Raw genomic sequence first — 16,380 nt, 5'->3', positions numbered from 1 at the left:
TTCTGATGAAGATCATCAAAGGTAAGTGATTATTTATGGTGTTTCTAACTTTGTTGATTCCAAAATGGCGGATATTCCTCTGGTTGTTTTGGGTTCTGAGCGCCGTTGTCAGATTATGCTTTTTCCGTAAAGTTTTTTTGAAATCTGACACAACGGTTGCATAAAGGAGAAGTCTATCTTTAATTCTGTGAATAACACTTGTATCTTTTATCAATGTTTATTATGAGTATTTCTGCAAAATCACTGGATGTTTTGGAATCAAAACATTACTGCACGTAAGGCGCCAATGTAAACTGCGATTTTTGGATATAAATATGCACATTATTGAACAAAACATACGTGTTGTGTATTATGTCCTATGAGTGTCATCTGATGAAGATCATCAAAGGTTAGTGATTAATTTAATCTATTTTTCTGCTTTTTGTGACGCCTATCTTTGGCTGGAAAAATGGCTGTATTTTTTTCGACTTGGCGGTGATCTAACATAATCATATGTTGTGCTTTAGCTGTAAAGCCTTTTTGAAATCGGACACGATGGGTAGATTAACACGATGGGTAGATTTTGAATTTCGCGCACTGCCTTTTCAGCGGAATGTTGTCGAGGGGAACCCCTGCGCTAGAAAGGTTAAGAAATAGAGTAGATACTTAAGGTTGTCGCTTAGCTAGTTACCTAGGCACATCTTTCCGACATCACCATGAGCCAGTTTGGTATCAACAATCACAGGCATCTAAGCAAACTACTGTACAATAAGGAGGAGCATGATGTTGTCATTGTCAATAAGTTGAGGTAGCAATTGTTAGTGAGATGAGACGTGATGCCATAATATAATTCACTTGGAATGACATGTCATGTTTTTTTAATCAACTCTATTGTTGTAATTTACAGACATGAATCATGAAATAGGCAAACTGATACATGAACTCTAAATGCAGGAACCATTTTCTTTTGTTAATGTCTGCAGGTTTGTCATCTGATTTCTTGGAGCCTGCTGGCTACACTATCTAGACAAAGGTATGTGGACACCTCTTCAAATTAGTGGATTTGGCTCTGGCTGAAAGTTGTATAAACTTGAGCACACAGCCATGCAATCTCCATAGACAAACATGGCTAGTGGAATGGCCTTACTGAAGAGCTCAGTGACTTTAAACATGACACTTTCATAGGATGCCACCTTTCCAACAAGCGAGTTCTTAAAATTTCTGCCCTGCTAGAGCTACCCCGGTCAACTGTAAGTGGTGGTATTGTGAAGTGGAAATGTCTAGGAGCAACAACGGCTCTGCTGCAAAGTGGTAAGCCACACAAGCTCACAGAATGGGACTGCTGCTGAAGCGTGTTGCGCATAAAAATCATCTGTCCTTGGTTGCAACACTCACTGCCAAGTTCCAAACTGCCTTTGGAAGCAACGTCAGCACAATAACTGTTCGTCGTGAGCTTCATGACATGGGTTTCCATGACCGAGCAGCCGCAATGCCAAGCCGCAGCAGGACTGGTGTAAAACTCGCCGCCATTGGACGTGTTCTCCGGAGTGATGAATCACGCTTCACCATCTGGAAGTATGATGGACTAACCTGGATTTCGTGGATGCCAGGAGAACGCTACCTGCTCGAATACGTAGTGCCAACGGTAAAGTTTGGTGGAGGAGGAATAATGGTCTGGGGCTGTTTTTCATGATTCCCAATGAAGGACAATCAGCATACAATGACATACTAGACAATTCTGTGCTACCAACTCTTCTGTTTCAGCATGACAATGCCCCTGTGCACAAAGCGAGGTCCATACAGATTTAGTTTGTCGATCAGTATGGAAGAACTTGACTGGCCTGCACAGAGCCCTGACCTCAACCCCATCGAACACATTTGGGATGAATTGGAACACCGACTGCGAGCCTGGCCTAATCGCTCCACAACAGTGCCCGACCTCACTAATCTTCGTGGCTGAATGGAAGCAAGTCCCCTCAGCAATGTTCAAACATCTAGTGGAAAGCCTTCCCAGAAGAGTGGAGGCTGTTATAGCAGCAAAGGGGGGACCAATTCCATGTGAATTTTGGAATGAGACATTCAACAAGCAAGTGTCCACATACTTTTGGTCATGTTGTGTAGATGCCACCATTCCACAATGGAAGACATTGATCTGCAGCCATTGCATGATACTATTACAAGAGCACAAAGGCCCTATACACCATAAACTTGTAAAATCCTGGATATAACAAGATTCAACAACTGAGACAAACTGAACAAGTTCCACAGACATGTGACTAACAGAAATGGAATAATGTGTCCCTGAACAAAGGGGTGGTAAGGGTCAAAATCAAAGTTAGTCAGTATCTGGTGTGGCCACCAGCTGCATGAAGTTCTGCAGTGCATCTCCTCATGTACTGCACTAGATTTGCCAGTTCTGGCTGTGAGATGTTACCCCACTCTTCCACCAAGGCACCTGCAAGTTCCTGGACATTTCTGGGGGGAATGGCCCTAGCCCACACACTCCGATCCAACAGGTCCCAGACGTGCTCAATGGGATTGAGATCCGGGCTCTTCGCTGGCTATGGCAGAACACTGACATTCCTGTCTTGCAGGAAATCACTCACAGAACGAGCAGTATGGTGGCATTTTCATGATGGAGGGTCCTTTCAGGTTGAGCCTGCAGGAAGGGTACTACAGCGTTGAGATTGCCTGCAATGACAACAAGCTCAGTCCGACGATGCTGTGACACACCGCCCCAGACCATGACGGACCCTCCACCTCCAAATCGACCCCGCTCCAGAGTACAGGCCTCGGTGTAATGCTCATTCCTTCAACGATAAACGAGAATCCGACCATCACCCCTGGTGAGACAAAACCGTGACCAGTCATTGAAGAGCACTTTTTGCCAGTACTGTCTGGTCCAGCGACGGTGGGTTTGTGCCCATAGGTGACGTTGTTGCCGGTGATGTCTGGTGGCGACCTGCCTTACAACAGGCCTACAAGCCCTCAGTCCAGCCTCTCTCAGCCTATTGCGAATAGTCTGAGCACTGATGGAGGGATTGTGCGTTCCTGGTGTGCGTTCCTGGCCATCCTGTACCTATCCAGCAGGTGTGATGTTCGGATGTACCGATCCTGTGCAGGTGTTGTTACACGTGGTCTGCCACTGCGAGGACTATCAGCTGTCCATCCTGTAGCTCTGTCTAGGCGTATCACAGTATGGACATTGCAATTTATTGCCCTGGTCACATCTGCAATCCTCATGCCTCCTTGCAGCATGCCTAAGGCACGTTCCCGCAGATGAGCAGGGACCCTGGGCATCTTTCTTTGTTTTTCAGAGTCAGTAGGAAGGCCTCTAGTGTCCTAGGTTTTCATAACTGTGACCTTAATTGCGTACCGTCTGTTAGTCTATTAGTGTCTTAATGATCGTTCCACAGGTGCATGTTCATTAATTGTTTATGGTTCATTGAACAAGCATGGGAAACAGTGTTTAAACCCTTTACAATAAAAGATCTGTGATGTTATTTGGATTTTTACAAAATATCTTTGAAAGACATGGTCCTCAAAAAGGGACATTTCTTCACTATGGCATTCTGTCTGTGTGATTGCACAGCATATTATCCAGGGCCACTGATTGGATTTAATATACTCACTCAAACGCATGCTCTCTCATCTCTGTAAAAGTATCCCAGACTTTTATAAAGAACTAGCATGTGTCCATGCACCTATCCCCAGGTGAGTCTGCTGGGCTATAGTACTCTAGAGCAGTGCATCAAAACACCTGCCACCCTGTTGTCAGCTATCCGCAGACAGTTCCCTGAGGAAGGATGCAACTAACCCTTTCAATGGCCACATTTTGGGGATGACCAATGCAATAAAGTTTTGTATAAACAAATCATTTTCATTTTTTATATATTTAACTCAATTGTTAAGATTACAAACAACTTTTTCATAGCATGTTTGGCACGTTAGGCTCTTTTCTTTTTTTTTTTTTTTTTACTTCTGTGCTAACTTCAACATCAAGATATCACTTAGAGCTTATGATTGAAAAGGTCTAACATCAGTGACATTCTCATGTCCAGGGTGAATTCCTTTCCATTAATTTACACCAGACACATCACACAGGTGTGTAAACTAAAACATACTGTATATTATTCCAGTCAAGATTTACGAATGGGTCAAATGGACAAAGTGAATTTAAGTCTGGGCTTTTGCCTGTAGTACATTGTATGAATTTGAGTGGTTATATACAATACATGTTGACAGAATGGCTGTGAGAGAAACTGTTGCTGTGCTCCCAGGTAAGGTCCTTGCTTCTGTTAGCACTGAAGCACTGCCCCAGTATTCAGTCAGGCAGCTTGAATCCGTGACAGTGGCTAACTGCAAGCATTGCAAAGCAATCACTAGCCTGATATTCAGTGGAGTGGGTGTGTGGTCCATGTCTGGGTTTAAGGGTCTCTATTCCAAGTTTAAAAGGAGAAACAATAAAATGCCATGGGTCAGAAAAGGTTGAATACATTGGCCATGCTGTGAATCCAGCATGAATTATGTCATGTTCAAAACAACTGGAAACAAAAACACAAGCTCCGACTGGGAAAATACGTTTTGAACAGTCATCCAAGTCGGGAACTCGGATCTCTTTCTAGAGCTCTGACCTGAAGGGAAAGGGGATACCTAGTCAGTTGTACAACTGAATGCCTTCAACTGAAATGTGTCTTCCGCATTTAACCCAACCCCTCTGAATCAGAGGTGTGGGGGGCTGCCTTAAATCGACATCCACGTCTTCGGCACCTGGAGAACAGTGGGTGAACTGCCTTCTCAGGGGCAGAACGACAGATTTTTACCTTGTCAGCTCGGGGATTCGATCCAGCAACCTTTTGATCAGTGGCCCAACACCAACCACTAGGCTACCTGCCACCAATCACTTTTTTTTACCGAGTTCCCAGTTGTCTTGAAAGCACCATAAATCCAGATTATGCCAGACTTTGATAACAAAATTTAACCACGAAAGACCGCCGCTTGTTCATGAGCCCTACACAAAAATGTTTTGTATGCCGCTGCATAAATGCTGTAATATGCCAGGGAGATATGTATACTGTAGCTAAGAAAGTAATACTAAGTATGCTTTGTAATAAGCTTTTAGTAGCCCATGTGCCTCACCCTAATAATTTGGTCCCTTTCCCCCTCATAACTGTTCTGACTTGTTGGTGCACATGTAGCCTATAGCCTGTTTTAGAGAAATGTAATCATCAAATATTGTAAGAGATTTCATTGTCTGCTTATATGCCACCTATAGGGAGAATACTGTAAGAACCACCCATGTTCTGAATTCTGTTGCTGTACATTTCAAAAGTGCTGAACAAATATTTAGATTGACTACGTCTGATCTAGCTCGCTCATTAATGTCTTAACCAAAATTATGGATTGCCTCTTATCTGCTTGTTGTCCCTGTATGCTATAGTTTGTATATCTCAATTGTCAGTAAAACCACATTTGTTTAAGCAACTCAGCCATATCAGCTATGTTTTTTAAAAAGGCAGTAAGTTTCGCTGCCAGTCAAGACTCCACTGATAGCCAGATGTAGAGGATTCACTCTTCTGGTGACATGATGATTGAAGCTCGACTGCCGTTTGACAAATACAAATAATCTTGCTCTTTTGTCCATAATAATAATAATCTCATGTAGGCTCTATTTGCACTCTAGCCCGCGGTTGGCTAGAGTAGTGGCTCCCAACTGTGTGGGCCGAGGGTTCACTAAGGGGGGCGGAAAGGAACTCAGTCTGGCTTTAAACTTACTCTTGAAAGTTTCAATTGGGCAGTGCATCATCAGTTCCTCTTGTCATGTTAGTCATTGAATACCATAGAGAGCTCTTTATAACCTGTCAGAAATGTCTAGATCAACTAGCCCATGTTAGCTGACGTTTATTTATTTTTTTGCCCATAGATATCGTTGTAATTTTCTTGTCACTAAAATATCACGAATACACATTAGACATGGCAAAATGTATAGAATTGCAAGAAAATTTGCTTTGTGTGGCATATATATATATATATATATATATATTTTGATCAAATGTGCAGAATTGCAGGAAAAAGCTTTAAACATGCTAAATTATCTCCAACAAGAAGGGTGTGAACAGCCTCATGATCAGTGCTGGTGCCCTTAAATAGATGTGGCATAAAGATGTTCCAATGCTGGAAGGGGGCACCGAGTGAAAAAGTTTGGGAACACCTGGGCTAGTGCACATGTGCCAATACCAAAGTTTGCATACTACCTTTCTAATCGACCTGGCCGGGGTGTCCTGGAAGGATATTGATCTCATCCCGTCAGTAGAGGATGCCTGGATATTTTTTAAAAATGCCTTCCTAACAATGTTAAATAAACATGCCCCATTCAAGAAAATTAGAACCAGGAACAGATATAGCCCTTGGTTCTCCCCAGACCTGACTGCCCTTAACCAACACAAAAACATCCTATGGCGTTCTGCATTAGCATCGAACAGTCCCCGTGATATGCAGCTGTTCAGGGAAGCTAGAAACCGTTATACACAGGCAGTTAGAAAAGCCAAGGCTAGCTTCTTCAAGCAGAAATTTGCTTCCTGCAACACTAACTCTAAAAAGTTCTGGGACACTGTAAAGTCCATGGAGAATAAGAACACCTCCTCCCAGCTGCCCACTGCACTGAAGATAGGAAACACTGTCACCACTGATAAATCCACCATAATTGAGAATTTCAATAAGCATTTTTCTACGGCTGGCCATGCTTTCCACCTGGCAACTCCTACCCCGGTCAACAGCACTGCACCCCCAACAGCAACTCGCCCAAGCCTTCCCCATTTCTCCTTCTCCCAAATCCATTCAGCTGAAGTTCTGAAAGAGCTGAAAAATCTGGACCCCTACAAATCAGCCGGGCTAGACAATCTGGACCCTTTCTTTCTAAAATTATCTGCCGAAATTGTTGCCACCCCTATTACTAGCCTGTTCAACCTCTCTTTCGTGTCATCTGAGATTCCCAAAGATTGGAAAGCAGCTGCGGTCATCCCCCTCTTCAAAGGGGGGACACTCTTGACCCAAACTGCTACAGACCTATATCTATCCTACCATGCCTTTCTAAGGTCTTCGAAAGCCAAGTCAACAAACAGATTACCGACCATTTCGAATCTCACCATACCTTCTCTGCTATGCAATCTGGTTTCAGAGCTGGTCATGGGTGCACCTCAGCCACGCTCAAGGTCCTAAACGATATCTTAACCGCCATCGATAAGAAACATTACTGTGCAGCCGTATTCATTGATCTGGCCAAGGCTTTCGACTCTGTCAACCACCACATCCTCATCGGCAGACTCGACAGCCTTGGTTTCTCAAATGATTGCCTCGCCTGGTTCACCAACTACTTCTCTGATAGAGTTCAGTGTGTCAAATCGGAGGGTCTGCTGTCCGGACCTCTGGCAGTCTCTATGGGGGTGCCACAGGGTTCAATTCTTGGACCGACTCTCTTCTCTGTATACATCAATGAGGTCGCTCTTGCTGCTGGTGAGTCTCTGATCCACCTCTATGCAGACGACACCATTCTGTATACTTCCGGCCCTTCTTTGGACACTGTGTTAACAACCCTCCAGGCAAGCTTCAATGCCATACAACTCTCCTTCCGTGGCCTCCAATTGCTCTTAAATACAAGTAAAACTAAATGCATGCTCTTCAACCGATCGCTACCTGCACCTACCCGCCTGTCCAACATCACTACTCTGGACGGCTCTGACTTAGAATACGTGGACAACTACAAATACTTAGGTGTCTGGTTAGACTGTAAACTCTCCTTCCAGACCCATATCAAACATCTCCAATCCAAAGTTAAATCTAGAATTGGCTTCCTATTTCGCAACAAAGCATCCTTCACTCATGCTGCCAAACATACCCTTGTAAAATTGACCATCCTACCAATCCTCGACTTTGGCGATGTCATTTACAAAATAGCCTCCAATACCCTACTCAACAAATTGGATGCAGTCTATCACAGTGCTATCCGTTTTGTCACCAAAGCCCCATATACTACCCACCATTGCGACCTGTACGCTCTCGTTGGCTGGCCCTCGCTTCATACTCGTCGCCAAACCCACTGGCTCCATGTCATCTACAAGACCCTGCTAGGTAAAGTCCCCCTTATCTCAGCTCGCTGGTCACCATAGCATCTCCCACCTGTAGCACACGCTCCAGCAGGTATATCTCTCTAGTCACCCCCAAAACCAATTCTTTCTTTGGCCGCCTCTCCTTCCAGTTCTCTGCTGCCAATGACTGGAACGAACTACAAAAATCTCTGAAACTGGAAACACTTATCTCCCTCACTAGCTTTAAGCACCAACTGTCAGAGCATCTTACAGATTACTGCACCTGTACATAGCCCACCTATAATTTAGCCCAAACAACTACCTCTTTCCCAACTGTATTTAATTAATTTATTTATTTTGCTCCTTTGCACCCCATTATTTTTATTTCTACTTTGCACATTCTTCCATTGCAATACTACCATTCCAGTGTTTTACTTGCTATATTGTATTTACTTTGCCACCATGGCCTTTTTTGCCTTTACATCCCTTCTCACCTAATTTGCTCACATTGTATATAGACTTGTTTTTTTTGTTTTGTTTTTTTACTGTATTATTGACTGTATGTTTGTTTTACTCCATGTGTAACTCTGTGTCGTTGTATGTGTCGAACTGCTTTGCTTTATCTTGGCCAGGTCGCAATTGTAAATGAGAACTTGTTCTCAACTTGCTTACCTGGTTAAATAAAGGTGAAATAAATAAAAAATAAATAAATAAATACTAGCTATATAATACAAACACATTTGAGAAAACCATCAGTAGAGTTGAAAATGCGATGTAAACCCATTGAACTTGTATTTTTTATTTGGTACATGGGAATTTAACTGCAAAACATATTTTATATACAATAGTTCATCACGTACAGCCATTTATCTGCAACAAGTACATTTAATGGAAACCTCTGGTGGGAAAATATGCATGTTTTTTATGCGGAGTCAGAATATTCGCATAAATCTGTCACCAACTGGATGGAAATTCACTTCTATTCAGTTCATAAGCATCAACTAAAACCTCTAGCGTCCTATGATGAAACGACTGCTGTGCAAGGTATTGGGCAAGAGCTTTATTCCAGGGCCCGTATTCACAAAGTGTCTTCAGACTAGGAATAGTGATCTAGGACCAGCTCCCCTTGTCAATGTAATAATATTCATTGTGATCTTAAAATGCCAAACTGATCCTAAATCAGTATTGCTACTCTGATATGCTTTGTGAATACGGGCCCTGGTCTGTCTGCAGCATGCTCCTTTTTGTGATCCAACTCCCTCTCCATCTGAAATGCAACAAGAACATGAATAAGAATTACGCAAGTCAGTCAGTAACTTAGCTAACTAATGAAACTCAGGTAAATGTGCACAAGCCTAATCAGCCAAATGATATCAAAACAAAGCCTATTTGTGGTAAAATCAGGAGGGGCATTTAGCTATATTGCCAACTTTTTCAGTCTCCAATGCGTCAATAAACAGGCAGGGGAACGAAGTAGTTCGAGTTTTTTTTTACCTAGCTACAGCTACAGGTGAATTTAACTCAGATTGTTGGTGGAAATGAACATTCGATAGTTTCCCCCAGCAGTTTCAATCTAGCAAACTAGTTAACACGGCCACTGACGTTTGATTTTGTAACTTTAAAAAATGTCCTGTTCTTTCCCTGACTTTTACTAAATGTTTGTATTTTACACTGCTCATTTGTCAGAATTTTTAAATCACAAACAGAAAATTGTTTAGAGCCTTTAAAAAAAAGTTTTCACACCTATTCCCAACCTAACCCAAACAAATGGACTCACTGCAGAATTTAGATGAGTTGGAGTTGGATGGAGGATCGGACGGATGGATTGAGCTTGAAATTTACATTGTTAATTAGGAGTCTTCGTGTGAATCTCATGTTGACTTTGAGCCTCGCCGCAGCAGAACCAGGACAGAGCAAACAGACAGTGATCTCAACTGCCACGGTGAGACAGGAGTCTGGAAGGGATGGCACAGTTTGGGTAGAAAAGAGTGACGAGTTTGTGACATGCAGATGTTGCTGCACAGAGATTGCACTGTTGCTCATGCGCACAGAAAAGGGACAGGGACATAAATGGAAAGCATTTAACTCAAAGCATTTATTGTACTCTTGTATGTCCGGGGAGCATACGACGGAAAAAGCATGGATGTGGAGTAATTTGGTTTGATGGGTATGGGGTGGGCTTTTTCCAAGATACCATGCCACTCAACCGCTTGAGAAATGGAGTCGCACCTCTGTCGCATTGGCCACATTCTCCAGACTTTCCACTTTAGTTGAATAGGCATCCACTTTAGAAGTGAGCAATGCAGGTGATTAATTTAACGATTTTAATTGCAAATTGAGGATAGAGGTAATCTCCTCACGAACAATCTATTGTAGTAATGGCCAGCTCTTTCTGTTTTCTGGTGTTAAGAGCCGCCATGTTCCCGCAGGTGAATTGTGAATGGACCAGCAGCACCCGTGTGACAGAAATAAATCTATTCAGTCATGTTTGTTTCCTCATCAGCTAGCTAGCAAAGAACCGGCTAACTTTACCAGTATATTCAAACATTTGGGGGCACAGGAAGTAAAAGGGATAGCTTCTTCAGGAGAGCAATAATCATAGCAATGAACGAATGACCGATCTCTAGAATGTTGTCATCACAAACGTGACACTTAAAGAGACAGTGTACAATTTTCATTGTAATGTGTCTCGAAAGGAAAATTGTACTTTTATATAATATAGAAACCTAATATTCCATAAATGAGGGATTTGTATCAACATTTTAGCTTTTAATAATAAACAAATGTATTTACATGATTACATATTTGTTTATAGGGCACAACTTGTACTTCAGAAGTAGCTGGAAATCATATAGGCTATATCTCAATCGATTTAAAAAAATATATTTTCTTGTGTTTCAAGATGTTGTTGTGCTCTTACCCTTTTAAAGTAAAACAATGTAAATGTAGAGCCCTGTGTGTGTGTGTGTGTGTAGAGCTACGGACGTCAGAGGACAACAAGAGTGAGGTGTTTCAGGACGAGTCATTCTCAGACACAGAGGAGCTGGTAGACGAGCCCCATAACAGTGATGTGGAGGAGGACGTCACACAGAATGAGTGTGAAGATGACGACATGGTCAGATTGTGTGTTTGTGCTTGCAAGAATGTGTGCTTGAAGCCTGTATTGATGTGGGGTGTGTGTGCATGTGCAAGCATATTTACAAGGGTGGGGGTTAGTGTGTTTTGTGTGGCCGTGCGTATGTACCTTTGTGTGGCCGTGCGTGAAGGCAGTATGGATGCGGGTGGAGGTGTGAAGGTATTTGAGGTCACATATGACATTTGTGTGTGTGTTTTGGCTTTAGCACGGTATTGTACTGGCATCACACGCTGTCTGAACTAATGTTTGCTCAATCATAAGTTCTATTGCATGATATTACATTAAATTCCCTCACATTTCTCCTCACGTCATTTCACAGGAAAACAACCACCTATCAGAAATGGACTCCAACCTGCAATAAAAAGGCAAGTTGTTCTGAATGTCGAAATACTCAAGTGAAGCAAAGAAACTTTCGATTGACACTAATTACTTGAAATGTGCATGGCCACCGGGCATTTGTATGAGACAATAGGTCAGAACAGAACTACTCTGATGCACATTCATAGCTGTGCTTTTGAAAGACAGCCTGGTCCAAATAGCATGGCAGCTAGTCAATCATTATATAAATGATGGTAAAGTGCTTTATTGACTTGAATGTAGGAACATTAATAAATGCTAGAGCACTCACATGGATAACGTCTGGGTAGCTTGCTAGCTAAGTAGATCCAGTAAGCAATTGCGGTCTTCTTTGAAAAAGTGGGTAAGCAATAATACTTAAAATATGCAGAAAACCAGCCACCACTTATTTATTGACCCCCCCCCCACCCAGTGAAATATAGACTGTTTGCAGATTTCAATCCGTTTTGTTTCTCTGAGAATTCTGTAGATAATGTATGGATACGTACATTACTCACAGGACCATCCCAGATTAAATTGACCAAATCACCCATGTACTGTAGTAAATGTTAACAAATCTGTCTTACTTGGCTCTAAGCTAAAATGTCAGTTACAAATACCTAGTGGGAAATTACGCACATTGAACTTGAAACAGTTTGTAAAAGTTATCAAAATGAGGGAAATTATCCCGATTGTTTTCTCTAATCTGGTGTTCAAGGTTAAATGGCTCAACTTCTCTCGCGTTTAGACCTCCTCAGCCACTGCGATATTGCAAGGCTTTCAGAAAACAAACACGCCATAGTGTCAGGAATCTGTTTCTGATTCCACTGTGATCACATTTCCCCATTTCTCCTCTGAGCAAACACAGAGTGAGGCCCAGGAGACCCAAGCCAAATTAACACAGCGCCAGACACCAATTTCCCCGGTTCGTCACGCTGCCTCCGACCGACACGTGTTTATTTATTTATAAGTTGACGCTCACAGAGAGAGTTTGCATTGGAGACTGAATCGGGCTCATAAGGAAGGTCGTTTTAATACAGTAGGCTGCAGATATTCACATCTGAGCCTGCATTGAAATAAAATGAGAACATACACTCAGCGGACAGTAAACCCATCTAGTCCTGGGTCGGATCCCCCTTTGCCTCCAGAACAGTCTGAATTATTCGGGGCATGGACACATTGCTCAATTGGTATCAAGGGACACAACTTGTGCCAGGAAAACATTACCCCAACCAGCCTGTACCGTTGACACCAGGAAGGATAGGGCCTGACTCTGCCGTCAGCATAACAAAACAGGAACCGTGATTCGTCAAACCAGGCAATGTTTTTCCTCTCCTCAATTGTCCAGTGTTCGTGATCGCGTGCCCACTGGAGCCGCTTCTTCTTGTTTTTAGCTGATAGGAGTGTAAACTTGGTGTGGTTGTCTGCTGCAATAGCAGAGTTGTGCTTTACGATATGTCGTTATGCACACCACCGTTGTAATGCGCCATTATGCCTTGTTTGTGGCCCGCCTTTTAGCTTGCATGATTCTTGCTATTCTCAGTCGACCTCATCAACGACACTGCTGCTGTTTGTCGCACCATTCTCGGTAACCCCTAGACATTGTCGTGCGGTGAAAAGCCCAGGTAACCAGCTATTTCTGAGATGCTGGAATCAGCTCTTGAACTGCACTGTTGGTTAAGGGCTTGTTAGTAAGCATTTCACGGTAAGGTTTACACTTGTTGTATTTGATACCAATGATCGTACCACTCTAAGTCGCTTAGGTCACTTGTTTTGCCAATTCTAACATTCAGTTGAACAGTAACCGAATGCCTAGATGCAAGCCACAGCCACGTGACTCACTGTCTGTAGAAGATAACCATTTTGAATGGGGTTGTGTACCTAATAAACTGGCCACTGAGTGTATATCACCTCAAAAGGGTGCTTCAACTGTCCCCATAGGATAACCCTTTTGGGTTCCAGGTGGAAGCCTCCTTGAAAAGGGTTCTACCTGGAACCAAAAATTGTTATCTTATGGGGACAGCCGAAGAACCCTTTTATGTTCTGGATGGCACCTTTTTTTTTCTAAGAGTGTATGTGAGCCACAGCACTGCTGATTTTTCATCCTTACCCTCTAATCAGGGACTGAGTGAATGGACTGAAATCAAACTCTGAGGCGGAGGGCAACAGAGCATGGCAGGCCTGCTCTACCTACGTAATGGTAGGGGGAACACTAGTATTGGGGACCTCAATGACCGTGTTTGAATTCTCTTGGAGTGGGCGTTTTCCCAAAGCCTACTTTGTTCCATCCATCTATACGCATACAGGAAAGGCTAATAATGTTTAAAACCTGCAAATATTAATGCCTTTAGTGTGTTGCACAGGTGAATGCTACAGTTCTTATTATTCAAAACTAAAGCAAATGTACTGTATGAATGAAGCCTAGCTGGATTTTTCACACCGTACTGATGGCATACTGTGTTGAACCACTGTGTTCCTTTGCCTCAGTTTTGAGTATTAGTCCCATAAAGTATGACTTTGTTACCATTTAACCCTAGAGGTAATTCACCCTTCATTGTTGAGACAAATATTGGCAAAATCTATTGCTCACAGAATAAAAAAGGCCATACCAGACAGTATTCATCACAATCAGAAGGGATTCTTAAAAGGAAGATTGTTTCATAGACTCACTATAGAATTGTAATTTATTATTACTAGTAATAATGGAAAACTTTGAAAATGCAGGGAAAACAGGTATAATCTTTGTAGCTTTGACAGCATTTGATACAGTACATCTAGAATCTGTTTACAAGAGCCAGGACTTTTTCAATTTAGGAGAATCTCTCATAGGATTGGTAAAAGTAGCATACAACACTCCTTTATGTAAAATAATAAATAATGGTTACTTTTCAGATAACTTTGAATTGTAAAGAGGCATAAAACAAGGTTTCCCTATCTCACCATACCCTATTTATTATGGCTATTGAACTGTTAACATTAGATCAGTGTCACGGCTGTTGGAGGAGGACCAAGCTGCAGCGTGGTAAGCGTACATATTCTTTATTTAAGATGATGCCGACACAAACAAACTGTGAAGCTAAAGGCTGTGTCCTATACAAAGTCAACTTCCACCACCAAGAAAAGAGGGGAAAAAGGGCTACCTAAGTATGGTTCCCAATCAGAGACAACGATAGACAGCTGTCCCCGATTGAGAACCATACCCGGCCAAAACATAGAAACACCAAATTATAGAAAACGAAACACAGAATGCCCACCCCAAAATCACACCCTGACCAAACCAAATAGAGACATTAAAAGGCTCTCTACGGTCAGTGTGACAGTAACCCACCCCCAAAGGTGCGGACTCCGGACGCAAAACCTGAACCTGCAGGGGAGGGTCTGGGTGGGCATCCATCCGCGGTGGCGGCTCAGGTGCGGGATGCAGACCCCGCTCCACCTCTGGCTCACCCCGCTTTGGTGACGGCTCTGGTGTGGGGGACTTCACAGCTGCCTCCGGACTGGGCACTCTCGTTGCTGCGGGCCCCGGATTGGAGGCCTGCCTCGCTGGGGGCCCCGGACTGGAGGCCCCCCTCGCTGGGGGCCCCGGACTGGAGGCCCCCCTCGCTGGGGGCCCCGGACTGGAGGCCGTCTCGCTGGAGGCGCCGTGCTGTGGATCATCGCTGGAGGCGCCGTGCCATGGATCATCACTGGAGTGGAGAGACACACAGGAGGCCTGCCTCGGAGTAGGCACAACCCGTCCTGGCTGGATGGTGACTTTGGCCCGACACGTGCGGGGCGCAGGCACAGGACGCACTGGGCTGAGCAGGCGCAGGATATCCTGGGCTGTAGAGACGTACTGGAGGTCTGGAGAGCAGGGCTGGCACAATCCGTCCTGGCTGGATGCTCACCCTAGCCCGGCAGATGCGGGGAGCTGGGATGTAGCGCACCGGGCTAAGAACACGTACTGGAGACACCGTGCGCTCCACCGCATAACACGGTGTCTGACCAGTACGATGCCCGCCACGGTAAGCACGGGGAGTTGGCTCAGGTCTCCAACCTGACCCTGCCACACTCCGTGTGCCCCCCCAAAACAATTCTTTGGGGCTGCCTCTCGGGCTTCCCTCATAACGACGCCTCTCAGCTTTAGCTACTTCCAGTTCCTCCCGTGGACAGCGATACTCCCCAGCCTGCCTCCGGGGTCCTTTCCCATCCAGAATCTTTTCCCATGTCCTGGAGTCCTGACCACGCTGCTTGGTCACTTTGTGATGGGAAGTTCTGTCGCGGCTGTTGAAGGAGGAGGATCAAGGTGCAACGTGGTGAGCGTACATATTCTTTATTTAAGATGACGCCGACAAAAACAATAAACACTACAAACAAACCGTGAAGCTAAAGGCTATGTTCCCTAAACAAAGTTAACTTCCACCATAAAGAAAGGAGGGAAAAAGGGCTACCTAAGTATGGTTCCCAATCAGAGACAACGACACCTGATTGAGAACCATACCCGACCAAAACATAGAAACACCAAATCATAGAAAACGAAACAGAATGCCCACCCCAAATCACACCCTGACCACACCAAATAGAGACATTAAAAGGCTCTATATTGTCAGGGCGTGACAATCAGATTGTTAAAGCTAACACAAAATGAAAGGATTAGAGACAAAAGTATCAATGTATGCCGATGATTCAAGTTCGAGTCCTCAATCTTCAACCTTGAAGAACCTCATTGAGTACCTGGATAATTTCTCCTGTTTCTCTCAACTAAAACCCAACTATGATAAGTGTACTACTATATTACAGATTGGGTCTCTAAAAGATTCAAACTTTAAATTGCCATGTGGTCTCCTGATTAACTGGACAGATGAT

General features: G+C 43.7%; 1 protein-coding gene across 1 annotated transcript in view; it reads left to right on the top strand.

Moving 5' to 3' along the window:
- raly (RALY heterogeneous nuclear ribonucleoprotein) overlaps window positions 1-11,712 on the top strand; it is a 158,032-nt gene extending 146,320 nt beyond the window's left edge. Inside the window, exons 9-10 of the mRNA XM_029682668.2 lie at window positions 11,039-11,178; window positions 11,519-11,712. Coding sequence (XP_029538528.1) covers window positions 11,039-11,178; window positions 11,519-11,560 — 182 coding nt within the window. The 3' untranslated portion in view covers window positions 11,561-11,712. The remainder of the gene's footprint in view (window positions 1-11,038; window positions 11,179-11,518) is intronic.
- The last annotated feature ends 4,668 nt before the right edge of the window (window positions 11,713-16,380 follow it).

Source organism: Oncorhynchus nerka, linkage group LG15 (genome assembly GCF_034236695.1).
Source record: "Oncorhynchus nerka isolate Pitt River linkage group LG15, Oner_Uvic_2.0, whole genome shotgun sequence".
Taxonomy (NCBI): Eukaryota; Metazoa; Chordata; class Actinopteri; order Salmoniformes; family Salmonidae; genus Oncorhynchus; species Oncorhynchus nerka.
The sequence above is the reverse complement of the archived record's forward strand: the minus strand, read 5'-3'. Positions and strand labels throughout refer to the sequence as shown.